General features: G+C 37.2%; 1 protein-coding gene across 2 annotated transcripts; it reads right to left on the bottom strand.

Moving 5' to 3' along the window:
• Positions 1-1,054: 1,054 nt before the first annotated feature.
• On the bottom strand, positions 1,055-12,847 carry LOC578243 (ADP-ribosylation factor). Of its 2 annotated transcripts, XM_030990450.1 has the most exons (5): positions 12,727-12,847; positions 4,411-4,686; positions 3,148-3,258; positions 2,447-2,571; positions 1,322-1,477 (listed from the first exon to the last, which is right to left on the bottom strand). In XM_030990450.1, the coding sequence occupies exons 2-5, from the start codon at positions 4,556-4,558 to the stop codon at positions 1,322-1,324; spliced, it is 540 nt and encodes a 179-aa protein (XP_030846310.1). In that variant the 5' UTR covers positions 4,559-4,686; positions 12,727-12,847. The 2 variants fall into 2 exon arrangements, with proteins under 2 accessions (XP_030846311.1, XP_030846310.1); XM_030990451.1 differs by lacking the exon at positions 12,727-12,847 and having other exon boundaries at positions 1,055-1,477; positions 4,411-4,558.
• Positions 12,848-26,587: the final 13,740 nt, after the last annotated feature.

The following is a 26,587-nucleotide window of genomic DNA, read 5'->3' as shown; positions in this document are numbered from 1 at the left end:
AAAGGTATTCACTGATAGACTCAAATTTGTATAAATGTAAGAACCATAATACCCTCTTGCAGAAGATCTGCAATCATAGCTTTCTTGCTACAATAGTTTAGTTTTGTTTTGTTTTGTTTTGTTTTAACGCCTGTCGGCATTTAAAGCCCTACTGTCCTACTTGGAGCTACTTGCTCCCTCTATATAGAAAACTACCCCAATCGGTGCCTGTTGGTCCCCCATGATCCCCTTTTTCTTATGTTAGTTGAGAGCTGAGTTAATGAGATAGCCACCTGTCAGTGACCTCGCTGTGTGGTCTAATCCCTTCTGGCCCAGAAGTGTTGTCAGTCTTTAAAAGGAAGTGGGGTTGCATCAATTCTTAGCCTTTGCATTTGTTTTGCTGTAGTTCCATCTGCTTTGTGTGATCACTATGTATTCTAGGCAGTCTTCGTCACTAGCAGGCGCCAGGACAACCGGGCATCAAAAATCTAAGTCTGGACACCCAAGGCCACGATTTTGAAAGTTCCACATAGGGCTCGTCTATGCAGTGTGGAGCCTTGGGCCCCGTTTCACAAAACTTGTCATCAGTGACAAATGACAGTTTTTGTTATAAGCTAGTGAAATCCTTGCTTCTGATTGGTTATCAGCAGATTTGTCACTGATTTTTGTAATTTGTCATTGATAAAAGGCTTTGTGAAATGGGTCCCTGGTATAGGTTGAGAAGCCTTGCTGTAACCGTTTTTCCATTACTACAAATTCAGGGTATATTACAGTTTGCCCAAGAAGCTACTAATTATTAAAATGAAAGTGGAATACTCTCATGCCATACAAATATTTCTGATGTCAACACCTCATTCACACATACCATGGCAAACTGCCTCAAATTTTTGTTTATATAAATAAATAAAAGTAAGAGCCACACGGCATGCATGGTCTTGCCTACGCACACAATATATATATACCGGTATGTCTTCTGGTGAGTACAAACTACTGATGGTTCATGCTAAGTTTGGTAGCCATCAGCAAAACAGAAATGGCCACTGTATGTGTACATTTGCACTGATAATTTTGTGTGTGTGTGTGTGTGTGTGCATTACCCGGTATATAGATGGACCATGGCATGTGTGAACTAGATATAATCCCTATATGGGTGAGTAGTACGAGGGATTTGACTTCAAAATAAAGCATGTTTCTTTCTAAATATGAAAATCTCACTACCCTTTAAAGTTGGACCTTCGGAGAGACAATATGTAATTACACCTAGACAGATTTGATGAAAAGCGGAAGTTACCTATCTTCATTTGATTATTAATTACAACTTGACTTTCTAGAGATAATCTTATTATTTCTTCAGAGCATTAGACAACCAGTCGAGGCCTTCGTAGAGTCCGTCACCTGTGGTGGCACACGTGCTGTGGATGTACCATTTTCGTTGATTCAAGCCTGACAGTTGTAGTGCTTCTTTTGCTTCATTTGCTTTCATGGCGTTGGGAAGATCCTGTCAATAGAACACATAATACCATAGTCACAATAAGTCAAGGTGTAAAACACATACACCAATTGAAAATACATTGGTGCATCTATGTCTTCACTCTTCTTCTTGAACTAGTATTACCAGGGGTGAAGAAAGTGAGCACTAAAAAAAAAAAAAAAAAATTCTCTTTCCTCAATCACCCTCCCCCTTGAGTAACAAAAAAAAGATTCTGGAAAAAAAATGGCATCTAACAACAACATTCCCCGCTTTTGACTAAAAAAATTGGAGAAAACAGGGAAAGAAAGGAAAAAATAGGGAATATAAGGGAAAAATCAGGAAAATAAAGGTAAAATCGGTATTAAATTTTTTTTTTTAAATCAGGGAAAAAAAATTGGGGAAAAATCTGGTAATTATCAGGCCTGTATTACACTGAAACAATGGTATACATTCATTCTAGCACTGTGTATAACTAACAGGGTTCAGTACATGTCGATTTATTTCATTTCCGACGAAAAAAGAAGAAAACAAATCTCCAGTCCGCACAGACTTGGTCTAGATGTCTCAAGCATCAAATTGACTGCAATAGAATGAAAATCAAGTAACATTCAAATCATAAAACTTTCTCTAAATTATGGCCAACCTCACAGAGCTTCACCAAATTTTTTTTTTAATATATATGGCCCATCATATCAATAGTCTATGAAAAACTGTCGACAGATATGATGAAATGTAACATGTTTGTGACCTACCTTTTAAGACAAACCCTACAGTTGTAGGTTAACATATTTTCTTCCCTAGTGTTTTCATATTCCATTGTTGATCATAACACCTTGTAATATTGTTCATGATGATCTATGAGTGACATCTAATCTAACAATTTATGAACATGTTTTTAATTGTTTTCACTTCAATTTCAAACTTCTCTATAACTTCTAGAAGATTCTTTAACAATGTAATCACATGGCACGAACTCAAAATCATCCTTAATATTACCTGTTTGTTTGCTAATACTAGAAGGACTGCATCCCTGAGTTCGTCCTCGCTAAGCATGCGATTCAGCTCCTCCTTTGCCTCTGCGAGACGTTCCCTATCATTGCTGTCTACCACAAAAATGATACCTACATAAACAAAAAGAAGCAATAGAGAGTTAGAGACCCAGACGACTTTAGGCACATGCTCATAAAAGAATTGCATTTTTTAATACAATACCTCCACATTACCTTTCTTTTCCTAGTGATGCTACAGCATGTCTGACATAGCAACTCCTATGTAGTATGTTGTTATTGTATGGTCTATTGTAAAGAGGTGGCCAGCTCTGGTGCAGCTACATACCACTGTCTCTTATTAGCTCACTAATGATTGACAGATGATGTCACAAGATGAATGAGATCTGGAGCATTTTTTTAGGGTGGAGCTTAGCTGGTCTGAGAAAACCATTTTAAGATATATTTAAAATTCTTTGTAATATATTTAGATGTTTTTATAACAAATATAACTTGTATGCAGCCCTGCACATCAACAGGAATCAACTTATGTTTGGATTTCACCCCACCTTTAAACCAATCCATGAACAAGGGGGGGGGGCTTTAAATAAGAAACCATTCAGAATAATTCTTCCAAAAAAGGCATATATACATTTAGATCAATACAACAAAATTAGATGATATCAGCTGTTCAATATAACTGTAATTTACCTTGTGTGTTCTGGAAGTAATGCCTCCACAGTGGCCTGATTTTGTCTTGACCACCTACATCCCACACTGTGAAGCTTATGTTCTTGTATTCCACTGTCTCTACGTTGAAACCTGCAAAAATATCAAAGAATTAAATAACATCAAAATATGTCTGGTAGTACAGTATATCATGATGTCTTATTATCAAATCGTATATAGAGTTGTGATAATGAGTATGCTCTTCAGTCTTCACTATATACTGGTAAGTTACAAAACTAATTCTGGATTGCTTATCAGTTATCATCATGCGATAGATCATAGATGGGTTGTTCAGACCAGCAGGCCTTGAGAAGAGACCAACATACATGTAGTTCCTGAATCTGTGTCCTGAGAGACCCCTCCCCCCTATGATCTCGGCCGTCGAAAGTCTGATGAACGCGAAAATTTACATGTTTGTAGATATTTACGTAAGGGACAAGATGGTATAATTAGTGTTTTCCTAATATGCAAATTTTTGTCGTTATAGCCTAATTAATTATGCAAAATGCTAATTTTATGCCTTTTTACAGAAAACTCTACATATTTGTCTGTAGACTTGTGAAGAATGTTGAAAATGTAATGAATAAATGTTTCCTTCATCTCAAATTTATGAGGTTACATTATTTTTTTTATTTGAAAATGTATAGGTTAATTGCATAAATTTGCATAAAATGTAGCATATTTTTGATGACATGCGCATACTAATTGTTATGTAACACCTTACAGGTATTTCCGATTTTGACGAAAATGGTATCAAAATGTGCGTAAGACTTGAGGGAAAAAAAGTCATGAAATGACAATTCAAAATTCCAAGTGGTTGCGGTGCAATCTCCGAAAATGTCGAGGGGGGGGGGCCTGGGAGGCCCCCCCCCCCCCCCAGTACAGTAAGGGTTAACCACCAAATCAACACTAAATGTAAAATGATTATGTTTCACGTGTACCTACATGTACTCCAGTCTGGTGTGTGCAAACCTATAAAGACCCATTCTCTAACCAAAACCCTGTCAACCTGTACTACCACTGTACATGTATCTTGGTATGCACTTAGTATAGCAGACACCTTCATTCTATTTCTGTGGAATTATTGTCACATCCTAAATAGATATATCCCAAGAAGATCTCTTGTACACATTCGTAAGATTTATTGTACATCAAAAGGCAGGAATTCATCTTGTTTTTTCAGAATACCTACACTTATTCTTTGGGGTTAGCTCTCCTTCAACTAATTCTTGTATTCATCCATACCTATTGTTGGGATGGTTGTGACAATTTCACCAAGCTTGAGTTTGTAGAGGATAGTCGTCTTTCCAGCAGCATCCAATCCAACCATCAATATTCTCATCTCTTTCTTGCCAAATAAACCGGAAAATAGTTTGCTGATTGAACCACCCATGGTGAAGCTTAAATCTAGTCCTTAGGCTTCAAATAGATCAAGATTACTGATTCGGTCGTTTCTCAGATGTTCTCAGTTGTGAGTGCCAACAGATTTACGTTCGTTTCCCACTTTTGTTTTACATGTACCTGTGAGGGTGAGATATAAATATTTTAATAGATAGTAAATTGGTATTGTGGTATATAAAGCAGGTATTAAAAGAGAATCAAGATTCAAGATTCAACTACTCTAAAAGAAAGCAGGAAAATCAGAGAAGCAGACTGGTGAAAGTTGGAATGAAATCCCACAAAAAATAGGAAATTATGAATATTTGAAATTTGTAATCACTATACATGTACCTACAGTGTATGGCATTTCAAATTGATTGAATCGGTATTGTCACTGTGACGTAGTGCTCGACAACTTTCCCAAGAGGAGAAGGCACTTAGGAGAAAAAGAGAATGTAATGATACTTTTCTATACGACAAATGGGAGAGTTGTCCACTATGCCAAGACAAAATTGCCAATTTGAAATTTGCATCTAGATTCATTTAGTGATCTCAAATTTCAAACATTCATAACTCTCTTAACTTTAACTTAAGTCTGATGTATTTCAAACTTGCGCCATTCTTTTCCTCTTATTTTTCTGCTTACCGGTTCATGTTTAGGAGTTATTATGTTTCTCAGAGATGGACCTTGGAATATACAGCTTTTTACTATGACCTCTGGTTGACACCTGGCCTATAAAGTCTGGCACCACTTCTTGGTCATACCAATGAAACAATTTGTAGGTTTCTATCATATTTCCTAGAGCACGACTCATATCGCGCACAACGTTATGTGTCTAGAGTCTTTAATAGGTGAGCTAACTTTTGCTCCTATGGACGAATCGCAATCTCAGTGACCAATGTTGTGGCCCTTCTTTCTACATGTACATTTTCTAATGGTTGAAATATTTTTCAAGTCAGGACTCCATACAGAATGTGCATATTCCTTGTTCTGTCTAATCAGAGCAATATGTACATGTATATAGGATTAGTCTCCTTACATGTATCTTCATGTACATGTATAGTCTCATAAATGCCAAGTACAAAGATCAGCCATGCATGACATTTTCATGACTCGGCGCGCAAGTGCGCGGGGATAGCGTTTTTTCGAAATCGCGCGAGAACGTTTCAGACCCTCGAAAATGTGTGACACTTGGTAGCTCTGTAGTCTCCTTAAGTATATATACAGGTACAGGACTACAGGTACATGTAATAATGTTCAGCTTGTTAATTTACTGGCTTTATTGATCTTAGACTGAAAATGCTTCTCAAAACTAAGCTTGGAATCATCAATTACTCTTAAATCTTTACCTGGGTCAACATGTGGCAGATGATGAGTGCCATTTCCACAGTTCATAATGCAGCAATGTACAGTGTACTTATGCACATGGCTTGTCATGATGATTACCAATGGAAACTAAACAGCATTTATCAGGATAGAACTTCATCAGCCACTTTTATGACCATGATACAAGGCAAATGTTGCATATCATTATGCAGTAAAACTGCACCATTCCTACTTTTAATATATGCTTCAATATCTTGAAGGTAACTCTGCCATCAATGGTGTAACTACCATGGAAACCTACCATGGTAGTTGCCATTGATGGGAAAGTTACCATCAATGGTAATGCAATGGGGGCCCAGGAAGATCATTAATACACTTAACATAAAGCAGAGGTCAGAGGTCAGAGGGCACTCCCTTGTGGTTACATCATGTTTCCTACCCTTCACAAATAATTTTATCCACTAACATTTTAGGAGTTGGATATTCCAAAACACTCAACTTTTGGCTAAAAGTCATTGGTGATTTGGTGCGGTACCTGTACCTTACATTATCAAAGGCCTTCAAGCTTCATGAAATCTTTGAAGCAACTACAACTGAGCCACCACATTCCCACATGCTTACTAGTCCATTCATCTTTGATATTAAGTACATGTACTGTAGGTCTAATAATAAAATTATAGAACAGCCCAATAGAAGACCAAACTGTCTTGTATTATCAAAGAAGGATGTTGTGCCACATGTAATACCTAATGTATCCTTTTTTAGGGGGTGATTTTACTCACACAAAGTTGCTAAATATTGATATATTCAAGTCATCACAACACATCAGTTTTCCATGAAAAAATGGCTTCTATTATTAAAGAGAATTATGAACACTTGATACTTCTCCGTCTTTCTCAGAGGGTGTCGGATGGCCGGCATTGGCTGCCATACCACACAGCACTTGCTACGACAAATCATATTTACAGGTGAACGCCAAGATATGGCGCTGCTCAAAGTATTTTTTTTTTTGCCGACTCCGTAGGACCGTAGGCAGCAAGCCTGGTCAATGTTCCAAAACCCACACCGGGAAGAACCTTTATTTTACTACCAGGGGCACCGATTTGTGCTTGTGAACTTGTCACAAATAAGGCATTAAAAAATGGGATATAAATGCATAAAATCATTCAATTACATGTATTCCCAAAGTCCCATTCGTCTTCTGCCCTAATTCCAAAATCCTGCTTACATAAACAAGTACATGTAGACCCCAAGCCTTGTGTACGTGTACAGTATAATTATGGATGGATGATGTCACGGTATAGCACATTTTTCTTATCGGTAACATCATAGCAATGTTATGTTTGGTCACATGATGCTAAGTGTACATTGATTATATTGATAACCAATCAGTAAACAGGATTTCATTAATCAAAAATATAGTATTTTATACTCTTTGCGGATTTCAAAAGTAATTATCCTCTGAAATCCTCAAACTCAAAGTGACAGAAAAGTGATCTTTCATAAAAAAACACCAATCATTTCCTTAAAGAAAAGAGCATGAAATCTGGCATTTTTCCAGCACTATTTTTGCCATAGGCATGTAGTTAACATGTACTCAGGTAGCATGGCATGCAGCGCATCATGCCTTGGGCTTCTGAGATATGGTACATTGTACGACTTGACTCTTTATGACAACAAATTCTCCTTTAATTTACAAGGACAGATAGCAAATTTCGTGATCTTTATAATGTTATGAAATTTTCACATATTGAATTTGCTCTAATGCAAAATTGCAAAAAAATGTCTTGTAACAGAAAAAAGTTGCTTTCCCATTGTCATTTACAATGAATGGGGAAGTGGCAAAACTAAATGCATAACATTTTTATGAGGGTTTGCCATTTTACTTTTAGTTTTGGTCTGCATAAAAACCTCCCCCAGCTGAAAGTCGAATGGATGACCATAATCCAGAAATGTCTCTTATTCTTAATCTTAACTCTCCCTCCCTAAGATATATCCCAAATAGGGTCTAGAACTAGAAAGAGTATGAGAATATTAGCAGAGATGCCAAGTTCAAAGATCAGCTAAGCGTGACATTTTCCTGACTAGGCGCGCGAGTGAGGGTATAGCGTGTACGGTATAGTGTACGTTTCGAAATTGCGCGCCTGTGTGAAGTTATCTACCGTAATGTCTCAGTCTAAGTCTCTAAGATCCTTATTAGACATTACGGTAGATAACTTCACACAAGCGCGCGCTCGCCTTCAACCCACCATCTGTATGCATAAATGTGCAGCGGTTTGCCGTGAAACCTGTGAAAAAGTGTATACCAATAATATCAAGTTTCCCGAAAAATAACAAGAAAATTGACATGAGACAGGTGATTAACATAACAACTTTTAGCTCATGATCTTTATTTAAACATTTGATGAATATTCACTTCATTTTGGGTATGTTTTTGTAGTGTAGGGTGTCTGAACAATTTTTCAATTTTCAATTTGGGATCGTTTTTCACCATTTTTGTTTGATATTTGAATTAAAAATGTAATCAGAATAATACATTTCAAATTTCAAGTCTCGCCGATGTTTCTATCAAAAGATACAGCCCCTTCAAAACGCTGAAATATTCATAGCATTTTGCTCAGAATCGACGAAAAAGACGTACACGCAGAGTTATGTTGTTTTGCTAAATTTAGCCAAACAGCTGTATCGCGCGATATGCAAGCGTATGCATATCGTACGCAAGTTGCTCAGCCAATGCGCGACTTGCAAGCTTGAGCCACGCTGTCTCCGCGATATGTGCCATTGACTAGTATGGGTGGCCGTTCCCGCCATAGAACCCGGAAGTGAATACACGTTGTAGTCAATGGCAATATCGCGGAGACAACTGCACGTTGTCTCCGCGATATTGCCATAGACTACAACGTGTATTCACTTCCGGGTTCTATGGCGGGAACGGCCACCCATACTTTCATTCACTATAAGCGCACATGTTACGCGATGTAACCATGGTTTGGACTGAGCGGAGCTCACGCCTCCCTAATTAGCTGATTCCAAAAATGTGGGAAGGGTATTTTCAAACTGTTATGACAAATGATCCCTTGGGGCTAGCGAAAAAAAAAGCATCTGGATATTATCCTTACGTCTAGCCCTGCTTAAGCCGCGGGGGCGCAGCTCAGGAAAGTGGCAAATTTTGGAGCTAGGATGCAAACAACATTTCAATCGCTGTTTTGACCAAGATATTTTTAGAATTCTGGGGGTGGCCCCCTATGGGGAATATGGAGAAAAACCTGCTCTTTCATATGACACCTCATTTATTGAGTTTCACCTTCAGAATCATTTGTTATAAAGGTTTGAATTTCAAATTTTTTCATAAAATCATTGACCAATTTTGGATGGTCGCACAATGCACGTAGACCACATAGGGAAGCGTACAATCTCTATGGGAAGGGTTTTAGCACACAACATTGGGTGCGCGATCAGACACCCTATATAGTGGGGTATCTCCACGCCGAGTTACTGGTCAAATTTGGATAGGTTTCTGAACAAGCGCCGCAAAATGATTAAGTTAGACTTAGAGTAGAGTCTCTGGTTTGCGGCATCACCCGGTTTGCGGCCAGGGGTATTTGTTTTAAAAATAATGAATATGACTCGATTATAATCATTGAAACCTACCGTGGATTCCACGGTAAGTTCTGCTTTGCCGAAAACGTCCGTAGCAGGTGCTCCTGTCGGTACGGAGTATCCGTCAGCGATGTCGGAAATCTACGGCACCAGTCGCCGATGAAAATTCCAGCAGGTGCTAACTTTTAAGTTAAGAGATCGAGGCATAACTAGATCAATATTGTAGCTCTATTTGTCCGATATTTGTCCGATTGGAGGTGAAATTTGATGTTTTTGTGGAAGTATGATGGCTGTGGTCTGTCTCCTATCGCAGATATTTTGATTGTGCCACCGCATGGCCAGTTGCATGGGGTGGCCGCAAACCGGCACGTAATTACGTGTTTTTTCTGGTTTGCGGCGGGAGGTGTTAATACACACATAACATGCGGGATCGTGTATGATGGTATGTGTGCTGATGTGTGTACCCGCTATGACCCGATAGTTTCTAGTAGTACTTACCCCCGGATGGGATGATCCATTCGAGGAAAGGGTGAAATTGTTTAAAACTTGACAAATTTACCGTAGCAACAGATAAACATGAGAATTTGGGTTACCCGTAGTAATTTGGTACATGCTTTCATCGTGACGTAGCGCATAAAGCTTTGTGACGTACGCGTGCCGCAAACCGGTAATGCGTGCCCGCAAACCGGGGAACTCGAAGCATTTCGAAACGTGGTCAATGCTGACCACGCTGTGGGTCAGTTAGGTTATTTGTGACTTCTATTTAATAAGTAAGTATATGGACTCTTTATTGAGGGTATTGAAGTATTCTGTGAGTATTCCAATAAAAATAGAATCGGCAGTTCCCGCCGATCGGCCGCAGACCAGAGCCACTACTCTAGAGTCTATGAATAGGGTGTCTGAACGATTTTTCAATTTTCAATTTGGGATCGTTTTTCACCATTTTTGTTTGATATTTGAATTAAAAATGTAATCAGAATAATACATTTCGAATTTCAAGTTTTGCCGATGTTTCTATCAAAAGATACAGCCCCTTCAAAACGCTGAAATATTCATAGCATTTTGCTCAGAATCGACGAAAAAGACGTACACGCAGAGTTATGTTGTTTTGCTAAATTTAGCCAAACAGCTGTATCGCGCGCTATGCAAGCGTATGCATATCGTACGCAAGTTGCTCAGCCAATGCGCGACTTGCAAGCTTGAGCCACGCTGTCTCCGCGATATGTGCCATTGACTAGTATGGGTGGCCGTTCCCGCCATAGAACCCGGAAGTGAATACACGTTGTAGTCAATGGCAATATCGCGGAGACTGTCTCCGCGATATTGCCATTGACTACAACGTGTATTCACTTCCGGGTTCTATGGCGGGAACGGCCACCCACACTTTCATTCACTATAAGCGCACATGTTACGCGATGTAACCATGGTTTGGACTGAGCGGAGCTCACGCCTCCCTAATTAGCTGATTCCAAAAATGTGGGAAGGGTATTTTCAAACTGTTATAACAAATGATCCCTTGGGGCTAGCGAAAAAAAAAGCATCTGGATATTATCCTTACGTCTAGAGTAGCGGCTCCGGTGTGCGGCCGTCCAGTGGGAATTGCCGATTTTATTTTTGATGCAATTACTCACAGAATACTTCAATACCGTCAATAGAGAGTTCATATATTTAGTTATTAAATAGAAGGCACAAATAACGTAACTGACCCACAGCGTGGTCAGTACTGTCCACTTTAGAAGACGTAAAAGTTGCCCGGTTTGCGGCCGTGCGTAACCCGGTTTGCGGCACGCGTACGTCACAAAGCTTTATGCGCTACGTCACGATCAAAGCATATACCAAATTACTACGGGTAACCCAAATTCTCATGTTTATCTGTTGCTACGGTAAATTTTACAAGTTTAAACAATTTCACCTTTTTACTGAATGGATCATCCCATACGGGGGTACGTACTACTAGAAACTATCGGGTCACAGCGGGTACACACATCAGCACACATACCATCATACACGATCCCGCATGTTATGTGTGTATTAACACCCCCCGCCGCAAACCAGAAAATCACGTAATTACGTGCCGGTTTGCGGCCACCCCATGCAACTGGCCATGCGGTGGCACAATCAAAATATCTGCGATAGGAGACAGACCACAGCCATCATACTTCCACAAAAACATCAAATTTCACCTCCAATCGGACAAATATCGGACAAATAGAGCTACAATATTGATCTAGTCATGCCTCGATCTCTTAACTTAAAAGTAAGCACCTGCTGGAATTTTCATCGCCGACTGGTGTCGTAGATTTCCGACATCGCTGACGGATACTCCGTACCGACAAGAGCATCTGCTACGGACGTTTTCGGCAGCGCAGAACTTACCGGGGAATCCACGGTAGGTTTCAATGATTATTATCGAGTCATTTTGATTTTATTTTGAAAAGTGATACCCCTGGCCGCAAACCGGGCTATGCCGCAAACCGGAGACTCTACTCTAGCCCTGCTTAAGCCGCGGGGCGGCAGCTCAGGAAAGTGGCAAATTTTGGAGCTAGGATGCAAACAACATTTCAATCGCTGTTTTGACCAAGATATTTTTAGAATTCTGGGGGTGGCCCCCGATGGGGAATATGGAGAAAAACCTGCTCTTTCATATGACACCTCATTTATTGAGTTTCACCTTCGGCCTTCAGGATCATTTGTTATAAAGGTTTGAATTTCAAATTTTTTCATAAAATCATTGACCAATTTCGGATGGTCGCGCAATGCACGTAGACCACATAGGAAAGCGTACAATCTCTATGGGAAGGGTTTTAGCACACAACATTGGGTGCGCGATCAGACACCCTACTATGAAGGAAAAAATGTGCACGAGCTACGACTCTACAGTACGGGTTCGTAATGACGTGAGAGTTTAAAATATGGCTGCAAGATTTTCAACATGGTCATGGATGCCCAAGGAGTCGCGCAACCTAGTAAGTCAAAATTGCAATTACCCCCTTTGCATATTTTGAGATAATGTCGCCCAACCCGCTGTTTGAATCGTTTTCCTATGCAGCTCTGAGGCTCCCACGCCTTCGGCGTCGGCGTCGAAGCTTCCTGAATTAAGTTAGCCTGGCATACAGTCTACAGAGTAGGCCATACCATACCGTCACCGTTTTCTCGATTCTCGAAGGCCATCGATGGCCTTACATATTTACCCCGGCTTAACAAAGCTAGCAAACATTTATGAAGAAATTGATATCAGAGTAAAAGTAACTAACTTGTTATTTATTTGTTAGGAGAATTTTCCGTCCTGTTCCTGTTTAAAATGGAGCTTGAACTTGAAGTCTGAGTCTGACTGTTCGCCCCCGGCTTTTCTAGATCCTGAATATGACTCAGTAGACTAGTATAATTCGGCCCGTAAACACGGCCGCGCGTCCCGTCGATCTAGCTGTACATTTGGCTTCACTGTTGCATGCATGCATTCAATATTTTTCGCTGCTTCCAACAAGTATACCAACTCACTGATCTCTCTAGCTATGAGGGCGCTAACTACCCGGAACATGTACTTTTTAACATTTTTTTTTCCGTAGGGGGGAGGGGTAGATGGGTCAGATCATATCCATGAACTAATTAAAGGGGTTTAGAAATCGAAACTAAAGGAACCCTCCTGCAAGAAAATGAAAGAGCATATTACGTGTAAAGTGTTTTGCATTACAAGGACGTACACGTTAATTTTACCTTTTTTCTGGAGATGGGCCCCCTCCCCTGGTGCTCAAGAGGGGGCGTGGGGGGGGGGGGGGGGGGGGGGGTGTGCGATTTTTCAACAAAAAAATGTTTAGGTTTAATTTCCACATTAACTGCATATGAAAAGAATTTACAAAGTAAGCCATATAAAAGGTAACAAAATATGTACATATAATCGATATAGATACGACAGTAAAAAAAAAAATTATGCCCATGGCTGACCTAAAAAAGGTGACCTTACCCCCCCCCCCCCCAACGAAGAAAAATTTCAAATTTTCAAATTTCGAGACAAAAAAAAAAGTGTCCTCTTACCCCCCCCCCCCCCCCCCCCCCCCCCCCCCCCCCCCCCCGCTTATTCAGCGGCTAGCTGAGTCGTTGCGATTTTTTGGACTAAAAAAAAAAAAAAAAAAAACAGTGTCCGCATGGCAATCACTCGAAAAGTGTGCAAATTTTGACAAAATGAACCCATTTTAATGGTATTTTTGTTAAAGTGGGACCGGTTGTTTGTTTTTGTTTTTATGAAAAAGTGACCCATTAGTGCGGCACACCCCCGTATGTCCTAATATGTGAGTACCCCCCCCCCCCCCCCCCCGGGTTATTTTTTAATTTTTATTGATAATTAATTTTGTTAATTTCAGTTATGCTTGAGTTCCTCGTAATTTAAGCTAATGTTAATTCATTTAACGATTTTTCTTGAAGTAATCTTGATTTGTGTAAACGGCGCTTTGTCATGTCACAAGTCTTTAATAATAATGATGTAGCGCAGCTTTTATACAAAAAATATTCAGCTGCGCTAGCTGGTTAAGAGCTCCGACTAAGTTCTACAAAATAAGATCTCTCCATTGAACAAATAAGTTTTTAAATTGGATTTGAAGAGTGCTTCGTCACGGCAATTAGCTATTCCATAGTTTGGGGGCAAAAGCACGGTCCCCGAGACTTTAGTTTTGCCATGGGGAATCCGCATAATGTCAGTCTGTGGAACTGCGCAGGCTATATAAAATGTATATTAGGCATCATTAATATGTCAGTGAAAATGATTCTACGTCACTTCTTGCATATGGAAGACCGTTAATTTGTATCTCGTCATGTTTTGTTTTTTCCATTACTGATTTGAAGTAGAACTTCAAAAGCCTCCAAATGGGAAACTTTAAAAAATGGCTGTCAGTATGTAAAAGACGATTCAAACCATGTGCTTTTCGACTGGCATATCAAAAAGATGACGCTATGAACTAATGATGTGTATGCCTACATTCACGGTAGCTAATTTTTGCCTGTATATTGTATTTTAAGTTTTAGAACAATCTAAAGATGCATCGTTGTCAAGAGTAACGTTTTTTTTTTTTTTTGCAATTTCTTCATTTTCTTGTCATTTCAAAGGATACGTGTATACTTTTTACACTATTAAGATTATATTAAAACTGTACTGGCCGCCACCAACCTACGACACAAAATGTCGCAACCAAAGCCGCAGTGTTTTAATTTCGCTGGTGCCCTCAAAAGTTTTACAAAGAATTAACGGATTCCCCCCTTTCGCCTCCAAAAAGACTCGCCACGTAAGAAATCGATCTCAAGTGCCATCATCATGGCAAACACAGTTATTGAGAGTAAAACAATGATAACGGAAATTGTTCACGTTCCCTCAGTTGAGGAGAATCATAGTATTTTTCGTATTTAATTGTATGATTGAACTTCATCCAAATAACTCTGGAAGCGATCATTTCGTGAGACACAGGGCATCATGGCTATATTTTTGCCTTAACTTGAGTGTAACAAACATATTACACGTTTAATTGTTAAAATAATCGTAAATATTTTTTCCCCATATTTTTCCCTCCACAGGGATTTCATTGATTTTCATTTGAAACAAATTAACAAAATATAGTCAAGGTAATTTACATTATAACATAAATAAAATTGGCTTCTCAAGATACAATTATTGTTGAACTGTTGAGTTAACAGAAAACTAACAAATCAATAATTCATTTCTGACACTCATGGAAAGAAAATACCGAAAATTTATCATTTTAAGTAAACAAATTCCTGAATTGAAACCATTTTCTTGTAAATTCATTATTTCTACAATTCGAATTTGCAATATACTTTTCGTTTTTAAAGTAATTTATAATCGAAATTTTAATAAGTATCAAAGTTGGGCAATTGTTTCTTTATTTTGCAAGTATACACCATCTGTCGCACCACAATCAGTATACAATTCAACGCATAATTATTTGAATATTTTAAACCAAATAATTTATCTTGTAATGAAAAAGTTAATTTATTTCCGGTTCCAGTATTATAATCCAGTGCCCTAACCTAACCCAAATATTTTTAACATGCGTACAATCACATAGCAGATGTATAATCATTTCAATCTGTTCATTACAAAATGTACATTCTTTTCTTGGGACTAAATTCATTTTAACTTGAACAGTAGATAGTTCGTATATAATATGTGTTGCAAAACTTTAAACTGAAACCATCGTAAGCCCACATCAATGGTATCCATTATGTTTCCCAACTCTTATCATTCAGGTCGAAAATGCATTTCCATTTTAGAAAACTTTTACATAGTCCTTTTCAGTTTTTCTTCTCTTTAATAAAATTGCATAGATATGTGAACATCCTTTAATACGTTTCATAACAAATGCCATTGTATCTGGGAAAAGATGTTGTGACACCTTATTAAAAATAGTACAATTGTTAAACCCTTGTCTAATTGCATCGCATAATAATAACAATAAAAAAGAAAAATTATTTGAATATTATACTTTTCTTGGAAGTGTTCCAGAGAGAGAAAAAAAAATCACCATTTGTGTCCGAAATATCATTGACAAAACGAACTCCCTTTTGACACAATTTTTTATTATATATTGAGCTATTGCCTATTTTAATGTAATCATTATTCCATAAGGGTTGGCAAGAAATGTTATCATAATGCATGGACAAGAGCGTACTATAAGCCATGAACATTTCTTTCAAAAAAAGTTCTTTGTTTTACCTGCCAGTTCCCGAAAATAATTGTTTCCCATATATAATTTTAAATCTTGCAGTTCAGGCAAGAAAGATTGCAAAAGACAGAGGATATATTGCTATCTATTGAGCCATTTACTAATATCTTAATCCAGGAAATTTGTAATGATTGGCAATGTGTGTATATATTTATCATTTTAACCCCTCCGTCTGAGTAACTTTGTGACATTTGATTTTTACTTATTTTATCAGGTTCCCCCCATATAAATCTATAAAAGTGAGCATTTATATCTTTCAAAAGATTTTCACCAGGATTAGGGAGGGACAAAAAAGGGTAGTGGATACCAGCAATGACTTGACGACAGTGATTCTGCAAGAACAGTTAAGTATCGCCTTAACCACGATGTCATTTGACTTTTTATTTCTTTAAATTTTTCATTATAATTGCGAATTATCAATTTGGCAAATCCGTACAAAAGTCTATACCTATATATCTGAAATAATCATCAAACACCCAATTTAGATTTCCATATGGCTCCGTTTAGTCTCATTTCACAACGCCCCCTATCGTCAGAGCATGATCAGAGCCAGCAGCCTAACATGTTAGCCTATGGACGTTTTTTTTTAAAATCGTTAAAAATTTATTTTTTGTTTAAACGAAAAGCACATCCACCCCGACGTACGTTATCACTAGCTCTTTCATTGGAGCCCTCATGTCTCATTGACTTTTGAAAGTTCACCCACCGTAATTTTTCAAAATAGGTTGCAAGCTCGTCATTGCCTATAATACACATGTGAAACAAGTCTAACTTTGGACTCAGTTTACCAAGCGATTTGAAGATTATAGGTCGAGCACACGGAACATAAAAAGCATGAATTATCATAGATCACTTCTGCCTATTTCATTATGTCCATTTCATCCAACCCCCCACCGTAATTTTTCCATTTAGTAAAAGCAAACATTTTGCCGAGTTTAGCAAAAACATGAATATTCATGAATGGTCAGACAATACAGCCTTTTAGTACGTAACGTATATAGTGAATGGGAATGGGCGATGATCCGTTCAAGAGGTAGAGGTCAGTGGTTTGTGCTGGCAATGTTCACGCGAGCGAAAATGAGACAATCGGAGCAATATGTATTCAAAAGAACACCATCTTTCTTGTTTTTAAATCCTCCAATCCAAATCGCATGTGTCTTCTGTATAATACTTTTAGACCAGACATTGCATTATATTTATCTAAAATGTTTAATGCACTGTTTAATTCCATTACTGACCCGTTCAATGTTAGAAGAGTATCATCTGCATATTGAATTATTTTAAGTTGAATACCAGGTAAGCTCAAACCAGCAATGTATTTCGGCGCATAATAGAAAGATAAGAGCTGACATGGGATCCCCTCGACGACAACCTCGCTCTATTGAAAATCTTGGAGACAGGTGTCCATTGATTAATACACAGGATTGAGCATTGTCATAGAATACATTAACCCATTTTACAATAGAGGGACCAAACTTAAAAAGTGCAATACTTTTCTAATAAAATCATGAGAAATAGAATCAAATGCTTTTTCAAAATCAATAAGCAGCAATAAACCAGGAATGTCATTGACATCCGTATACAATAATAAATCATATAACAAACGGATATTCTCTCCAATGAAGCGCCCTGACATAAAGCCTTTCTGATTTTCATGTATATATATAAGAAAAGGAAGTACGTTCAAGCGGAACCTAATTTATACACCACGTTCAATAAAGATATGGGTCTCCAATTTTTCAAATAATGTCTATCTTTTTTTCCTTTGGGAATTAAAGAGATGACTCCTTTTCTGTGTATAGGACATTCCGGATGAATATGCAGAGTTCAAATATCTCACTAATTCTTTCCAAAAATGTTTGAAAAATTCGACGGTGTATCCATTTAGACCAGATGATTTATTAATCGTAAATATATCTAAATAAGGCACTATTATCATTTTGCTATTGTATGTTTATTATTACAATTGTTGCTATTATTATCATCTAAATATCAAATATTTTTTTATCATCATCATTATCATTATGAGGCCTATTATTATAATTATTATTATGATTATAATCTTATTATTATCATCATCTTCATCATGTCATCTCATCTATACATAGTTATAACCGTCTGGCATCATGTACTGCACTCAATTATTGCTGCCCTCCAAATTCTGCGAAACTTAATTTGCTGCAACTTCAGCCTCTAACTTTCACCGGGGGCGACCCTATATATATATATATATATATAATATATATATATATATATATAGGTCTATTTTGATTATTGGTGTCTTTCTGGTTTCTCTCCATAACTGACATGCTTGGGGCACAAAGTTTCTGAACAGAGGTTTCCAGAATAAGTAGGCCAACGTACAATCTCTTGAGAATACGGTTCATGTCTACTATACGTTGCACATGCATGACCGGACCAAACCACCGTCACTGAAACTAAAAGCGTATTCAGGATTTTACACTGATAGGGCAGTAGGCAGACGTGAAGGATCAACTAAGCAGGAACAAAATCCGCATCACCTCCACTCTTACATTCAGGTCCCACTAAACATTTTTCAAAGTGAGTTGGGGGGGGGGGGGCAAAGTATTTTCGATCAGGTAGATCGTGGCGTAAATTCGGGCGTGCCGATCTAGGGGCGGAGCCCCCGGAAGCTCGGGGGTATGGGCATTTAATAACGGTTAGGCAGGTCACTAATTGGCGTTTGGTCCATGCAGATAAGCATTCAGGCGCCCGCCTTAGGGCCTCTGGTGGGGTCGAGGGGCAGAGTCCCCGGAAGCGCAGGCGTTTTAGGCATTTTAATCACGGTCAGCTAAGCATATTTTTGATACCTTGTTCGTTACACTGCCGGTCACTAATTGGCGGGGGTCCATGGGGGCGGAAGCTCGGGGGTTTTAGGCATTAAATTACGGTCAGATGAGCATCCAGGGGCCCGCCTTAGGAACCTTGGTTGGGTCCAGGAGGCAGAGCCCCCGGAAGCTCAGGGGATTTAGGCGTTTAATTACGGTTTGATGAGCATTATTGATACCTTATTTGTGACACTAGCAGGACACTCCGCCCCCAGGAGCATGTAGGCCTCAGTCTAAATAAGGTTATTTCTTGCCTGACTGTAAATTTTGGAAGTTGTTATTTATTTATTTATTTTCCAACATATGCATAAAAAAGTATAATTTAATAAAAAGTGAGGGGGTGTGTTCAATTATCCTACATGAAGCATGATGTCACTGATGTCACTGTAGGTCGATCATTTAGAGAGCGAGGCAAGCTCTATATACAACTATCGACAGTAAAGATCTCACGGTTACATAATTATATTTTGGTTGTATTTAAACGGAAAGAAAAAAGTTTTGACCTCCGCGATTGAACTTAATATTAATAATACTCAGATTTTAAAAAGCGCAAATTACAATTAAGTCTCTATAAGCGCTATGGAAATAGAAGAAAATCGAGGAGTAGGCCTGTGTACAAAAGAAATGACATAATAGCATGATAAATATCCAATCTGGAAATTACCCGTAAACATTGTATTGTACAAATAATGGTACGAAAATAGGTTTGAAAAGGGTAAAACTTATATATTTATTTATTTCGGATATTTATGCAGGGTGGCACATATCACCAATTTGGTGGTCTTCCATAAGGCCCTGTTTGGTAAGAATAAAACATATAACAGCAGCAAAAACAAAATAGATATATACACAAGAATATAAACAGGTAAAATACAAATTAATTGGGATCCTCGTGAAATAACTGATCATTCAACAATCATCCTTAATCGTTTACAAGAAATATGTGAATGGAATTTTCAATTTAAATATATAATAAAAAAAAAAAAAAGAATAGATGATAACCTAGTATTTAAAAGAAAGAAGAAAAAATGATTAACAACGTTCATTTTCTATAATCTGATATAGCTTAACACACGGGAAACCAAAATTGTTATTATACATATTAATCAACTGCTCTTTAATTTACAAGATAGCTGAAAATTGATATTTTACATGTACGAATACACGATAATAACGTTAACTATGTCAACCGAATTTAATAATTTTGGAAATAGGAAAAATTGGTTAGCTTCGCACGACCCCCCCCCCCCCCATCGTGTGTGCTAAAGGGTGAAAAGGTGACCTTCCCCCCCCCCCCCCCATCACTGAACGAAATATCGGTCGGCATAATTCTCGAATTACTGGACCCCCCCCCCCCAACAAAAAGTGCTCTTACGCCCCCCCCCCCCCCCCCTCCCCCGCTTTTTCAACAGCCGGCTGAGTCGTTGAGAAATTTTCGACGCGATTTTCGAATTTTGCTTCATCGGTGTTATTTATGTCAGCTTCTCGATTACAAGTACTAAATAAAGGAAGAGCAGAATTTAAACTAGCAACGTTTCTCATATGAGATTCATGTGATATCGGTAACTCGGGAGAGAGATAAGTACGAGTTGAGAGTTTCTTTAGTGCATCATTATCGGCACAGTCTAAAAAGCAGGCCAGGAAGACTGTGCCGATAATGATGCACTAAAGAAACTCTCAACTCGTACTTATCTCTCTCCCGAGTTACCGATATCACATGAATCTCATATGAGAAACGTTGCTAGTTTAAATTCTGCTCTTCCTTTATTTAGTACTTGTAATCGAGAAGCTGACATAAATAACACCGATGAAGCAAGTGATGTTTCTGCTGATGAACATGATAGCGTCAGTGTGACCGAAAATTACACACCATTAAATAACCATGAAGTTGATGAGAAGGTTAGCCAGCATTATATGTCATACTCCCAAACTGACAATCTCTGACTCTAACAGTTATCAAGATGAACCTTTTTGCAACTCTAATGATTTTGAACTGAATCATAATCTTTTTATCTCCGAAAATCATGATGAAGAAGACACTTTTTGTTGTCCTTATAACAATGATGAGGATGAAGTTTCTTCTATTCCCAACGAGAGCAATGTAATCATCACTTCTCATATTAGTAATGATGAGATTAGTACCACTAACCAGGGTGATTCGAGAAAGAGTGGTTATTTTTGTGGTAAAACTCATTTGATTTGATTTTATTTTATTCAGACAATATAAAAATATATACATGTCTTGGGTTACAAAACAAGGTTTAGAAAAACCCATACAAGTTTGCATCCCAGATATGGACAGTAAAATGGCATACATAATTACACAGTAAATACTGATACATAAAATATCGAAGTATGACATAGGTTATAGTTCAATATAAATACAACAACAGAAATACAAGTTAGAAATTGCAAGACACTTCTATTTCAAAAATCTAGATTGCGATGTTTTACCAGAGCCGATTTAAAGGTATTTAGCGATTGACTGTTTACTACTGTTTGTGGGAGTTGATTCCATTCATTAATTGTTTGGGGATAAAAGGATTTCTTATAATAGTCTGTTCTGGCATATGGAACGTGCATCTTAAAAGTATTATCATTTCTTCCTATTCTATTCGCTCGTGTGCACCTATTTACTTCTCCTACATTAATCAAGTTATTTACAATCTTATAGTAAAAAACAAGTCTATGGTACTTTCGTCTATTTTCTAATAAATTCATTTTGACATTTTGTAATAACACGTTATAACTCGTAGACCAATCCTTACACATCATCCTTTATACGTAACGTTTTTGAATACGTTCAATCCTCTCTTTGTGTGTGTTTCTATAGGGATCCCATGCTGTACAACAATATTCTAAACGTGAGCGAATTAGTGATTCAAAAAGACTTTTTAAAATAGACTTTGGACAATTAACAAAATTCCGTCTTATAATTCCCATGATCCTGTTACATTTTGTATATAAGTCAGTGCAATGGTCGTTCCAGTTTAAAGAATCATTTATTACAAGACCTAAGTATTTTTCAGACTTTACATTTGTTAACTCCTGTCCATTGAGAGAATAATTATATGTTATATCGTGAAGCTTTCGACTCGAGACATTTTCATAGTTTTACACTTTGATACATTAAAGTCGAGCATCCATGTTTCAGACCATTTACTTAAAACTTCTAAATCATTTTGTAATATCTTGCAATCATCTACATTGAAAATTGGACGGTACAATATACAATCGTCCGCATATAATCGAATAGTTGATGAAATATTATTAGGCATATCATTTATAATGAAACATAAAAACAATATCGGGCCTAAAATTGTTCCTTGCGGAACGCCTGATTTAACTTTGATCCATGAAGAACATTCGCCATTTATAACCACCCTTTGATATCTATTCTGTAAAAAATTCATTATCCATTCTAAATTTTGAGATCTTACACCATACATTTCAAGTTTTGTTCTTAAAAGGTCGTGAGGTACACTATCAAACGCCTTTGCAAAATCAAGGAAAGCAATGTGGACGCTTGAACCAGACTCCATATTATAACTCCAATCATTAATTGCTTCTATAAGTTGTGTTTCACAACTTCTTTTTTCCCGAAAACCATGTTGATTGTCACATAGTATATTATTTTCATTAAAATGTTCAATAAGACGTTTACAAATTATGCGTTCTAAGATCTTGCATGTAATGGACGTAAGAGATATAGGGCGATAATTACCCGGATCCTGTTTGTTACCCTTTTTATACAATGGACATATATTAGCTTTTCGCCAATCGGCTGGCAATACACCTGATGACAAAGACAGATTAAAAAGTTTACAAAGAGCAGGTGCCAATTGTTCTGCACCTTCTTTCAACAAACATGGGGCTAATTCATCGGGGCCTTGTGCTTTTGAAATGTCTACATTCTTTAACAACTTTAAGACTTCAGCTTCGGTACATTGAATATCCTCCATAATAGGAGCATTACTATTTGATTCGGGCTTATAAAGTTTACAAAGAGCAGGTGCCAATTGTTCTGCACCTTCTTTCAACAAACATGGGGCTAATTCATCGGGGCCTTGCGCTTTTGAAATGTCTACATTCTTTAACAACTTTAAGACTTCAGCTTCGGTACATTGAATATCCTCCATAATAGGAGCATTACTATTTGATTCGGGCTGGGAAAGGGTTTCACAATTGCTAAAAATTTGATTAAATTGTTCATTAAAAACATCAGCTTTCTGTTGATCTTCAGTAATAATTCTACCACTGACATTTAAGCAATCTATCATACCACGGTCACACTTTCTGGACTTAATAAAATTCCAAAAAAGTTTAGGATTACGTTTAAGACTATTGCATATATCATTGCGTAAATAATTCACATAATTCAATTTAACTTTCTTTTTTACTTCTTTTCTCAACTGTCTGTATTTTTCCCAATGGGTTCTCTTAGTTGTTCTTTTAGCTTTCTTAAACGCTCTATTTCTTTTTCTCATCAATTTCCTTAAATCCTTATCTACCCACGGAACATTTGATCCTTTTCTTAAATTACCATGCGGAACATTTGCATCACAAATCTTTATTATTGTAGATTTAATCAACTGCCAATATTCTTCCACATTAACATCTCTGTTTTCCTCAGATAAAGGTGCTTCTTTCAAATCTTTTCGGAATTGTTCAAAATTAGCTTTAGAATAAAAATATATATGTTTCTTTTTTAATTCACTGTTATTCATACAACAAATATTGAAACTTATAGCCTCATGGTCACTTATACCAGGAATTATATTAACTTTAGACACATCTGATGGATGAGATGTAAATAATAAATCTAGTATGTTACAAGTCTTATCAGTAATTCTTGTTGGTTGACTTACATGTTGATATAGAAAATTGTTGTCAATAACCGACATAAAATATTTTGTTAACTCAGAGTTTTCGGATGTGACATTATATCCGTTTACCCATTTCAAACTTGGTAAATTAAAATCTCCTGTCAGAATAACATTGCATATTTTTTACCATTATGAGTTATTAATGACATAGATTTTTCAAATTCATAAATACTTTCTATTTTACTGTTTGGAGGTCTATAAAAAACTCCAAGAAAAATAGATTTTGTTTCTTTAAAAAATAATTCGCACCAAATAATTTCGCAGTTTGTCTCAAGGTCTTCTCTATGGAGTACTTACAAAATATTATGATATGCTATAAGAATTCCTCCACCATGTCTATTCCTATCTTTTCGTACTACCTTAAAATTTTGGGGAAATATCTCAGAAAATAAAATTTCCGGACATAAATGAGTCTCCGTAATACAAAAAACATCAGGTTTATCATGTTCAATAATTGTTCTTATTTCGTCGATCTTATTCACAACACTTCTTGCATTTAAGGATATACATTTTAGATTGTTTGGATTATTTTTATTGTCATGTTCAAAATATGGAGTACATGTTTTAATATTAGGCTCGTCGAGGTGCACAGGCGAGTGATCAACATTGGCACTCTCTTCTTGGCCAGTCTATTATAGTTAAGAGAAATTGTGGATTGCGATTTGCTCATCTAAATATACGATCACTTTGCTCTAATTTTGATGATTTACAGGTGATTATATCTGAAAATAATTTTGATGTTATTGCATTGAATGAAACTCGTTTATGTGAATTTATATCAGATGATAATATACGCATTGATGACTATGCCGTGTACAGAAAGGACCGTAATAGACAAGGTGGGGGAGTGCTTTTATATATCAATGATAACCGACTTAACCATAAAATCAGGTCTGATCTCATGACCGAGGATATTGAAATGGTATCAGTCGAAATAAGTCTTCCTAAATGTTCACCCATAATATTAATTGCCTGGTATAGATCGACCGCCGGGATCTGTTATTAATTTGTTTGACAAGTTCGAATCTATATTAACGAAATTGGACAATGAGAACAAAGATATTATTGTTCTAGGAGATTTAAACTGTGACCTGCTTGCATGCCCAGCAAGTTGCTATACGATGCGATTAACTGAGATTTGTGATACATTTTCATTGGTTCAAGTAATTAATAAACCAACTAGGATTGTACAGAATTCAAAGTCACTTATTGACTTAATCTATGTTTCAAATTTTTCAAAGGTAGCCGAAAGCGGAGTTATCCATACCGGAATAAGTGATCATTCCTTGGTATATATGGGGGAAAATCAAAGCGAAAAAACACAACATGTATATAGCACCTATAGAAGCTACAAACAATTCGATAATGATTCATTTTGTGCTGAATTCAGGAATGAAAACTGGAATATCGTTCTTAATGCATGTGATCCTAATGAATCTTTAAATGAGTTTAACCGTTTGGTATTGAGGATCTGTGATAAACACGCACCTGTCCGAAAAAGAAGAGTAAAACTTGATAGACCTCCATGGATCAATGCAGACATATTGAACATGATGCGGGAAAGAGACGCAATGAAACAGAAAGCTATTGACAGAACTCTGAAAGAAAACGAAGAGAAAGAAAGTGCTGAAAATGAAAACAATGTTAGAGAAGGCAAGGAAAAGGAACATCATGTTAATGAAATCAAAGCTACTGAAGAATGGTTGAATTATAAAAAGATGAAAAACTATGTATGTTCAAAAATTAAACAAAGTACAAAAGAAACTTTTCATTATCAGATTGAAAACTCATGTCATGACGTGAAAGGAACATGGCAGCGTTGAATAAATTATTACTACGTAAAAGGTCAGGTAATAGCATAACATGTATAAAAAAATGAGGAAGGAGATATACTCGACTCAAAAACTATTGCTCAAAAACTAAATGAGTACTTTGTCAGCGTTGGACCATCTCTTGCCAAAACATTCCTTCTGCAAATAATTGTGTTAACGAGACTTTAGTAACACCGGCACACCATTCTTTTCAGTTTAGACAAGTGGATTCAAACGCCGTTTTAATGGTACTAAATAGCCTATCGTTGAAAAAGGCAATGGGGTGTGACATGATTCCTGATTAGAATGGTCACCCCGTATATTGTGCAGCCTCTGACGTCTATAATTAACTCGTCTTTGCACACAGGAATTGTGTGGAAAAAAGCCCGAATTGTTGCGATTCACAAAGGAGGGTCTAAGGAACTGTGTAACTATAGACCTATTTCGATTTTACCCATACTATCAAAAGTTTTAGAGAGAATGGTCTTCAATCAAATCTATGACTACTTAAATGCCAATACATTGTTGAGCATTTACCAGTCAGGATTTCGACCCAATCACTCTACAGCTACTGCTCTACTAAATGTAAGAGATGACTGGTTAACAAGCATAGATGAAGGTCAAATTGTATGTGCGGTAATGCTAGATCTAAAAAAGGCTTTTGATACCGTTGACTATGTGTTACTATTGAGAAAATTATGTATGTACGGGTTGGATGAACCATCACAGCTATGGTTTTCGAACTATTTACATGGTCGAGTACAATCTACATCTGTCAACGGTATATAATGTCAGATTTTTTGCCAGTTGAATGTGGAATTCCCCAAGGATCCATTTTAGG

This window comes from Strongylocentrotus purpuratus, unplaced genomic scaffold, assembly GCF_000002235.5.
Source record: "Strongylocentrotus purpuratus isolate Spur 01 unplaced genomic scaffold, Spur_5.0 spur5_scaffold_19, whole genome shotgun sequence".
NCBI lineage: Eukaryota > Metazoa > Echinodermata > Echinoidea > Camarodonta > Strongylocentrotidae > Strongylocentrotus > Strongylocentrotus purpuratus.
This window is presented reverse-complemented; position numbering and strand designations above follow the sequence as displayed.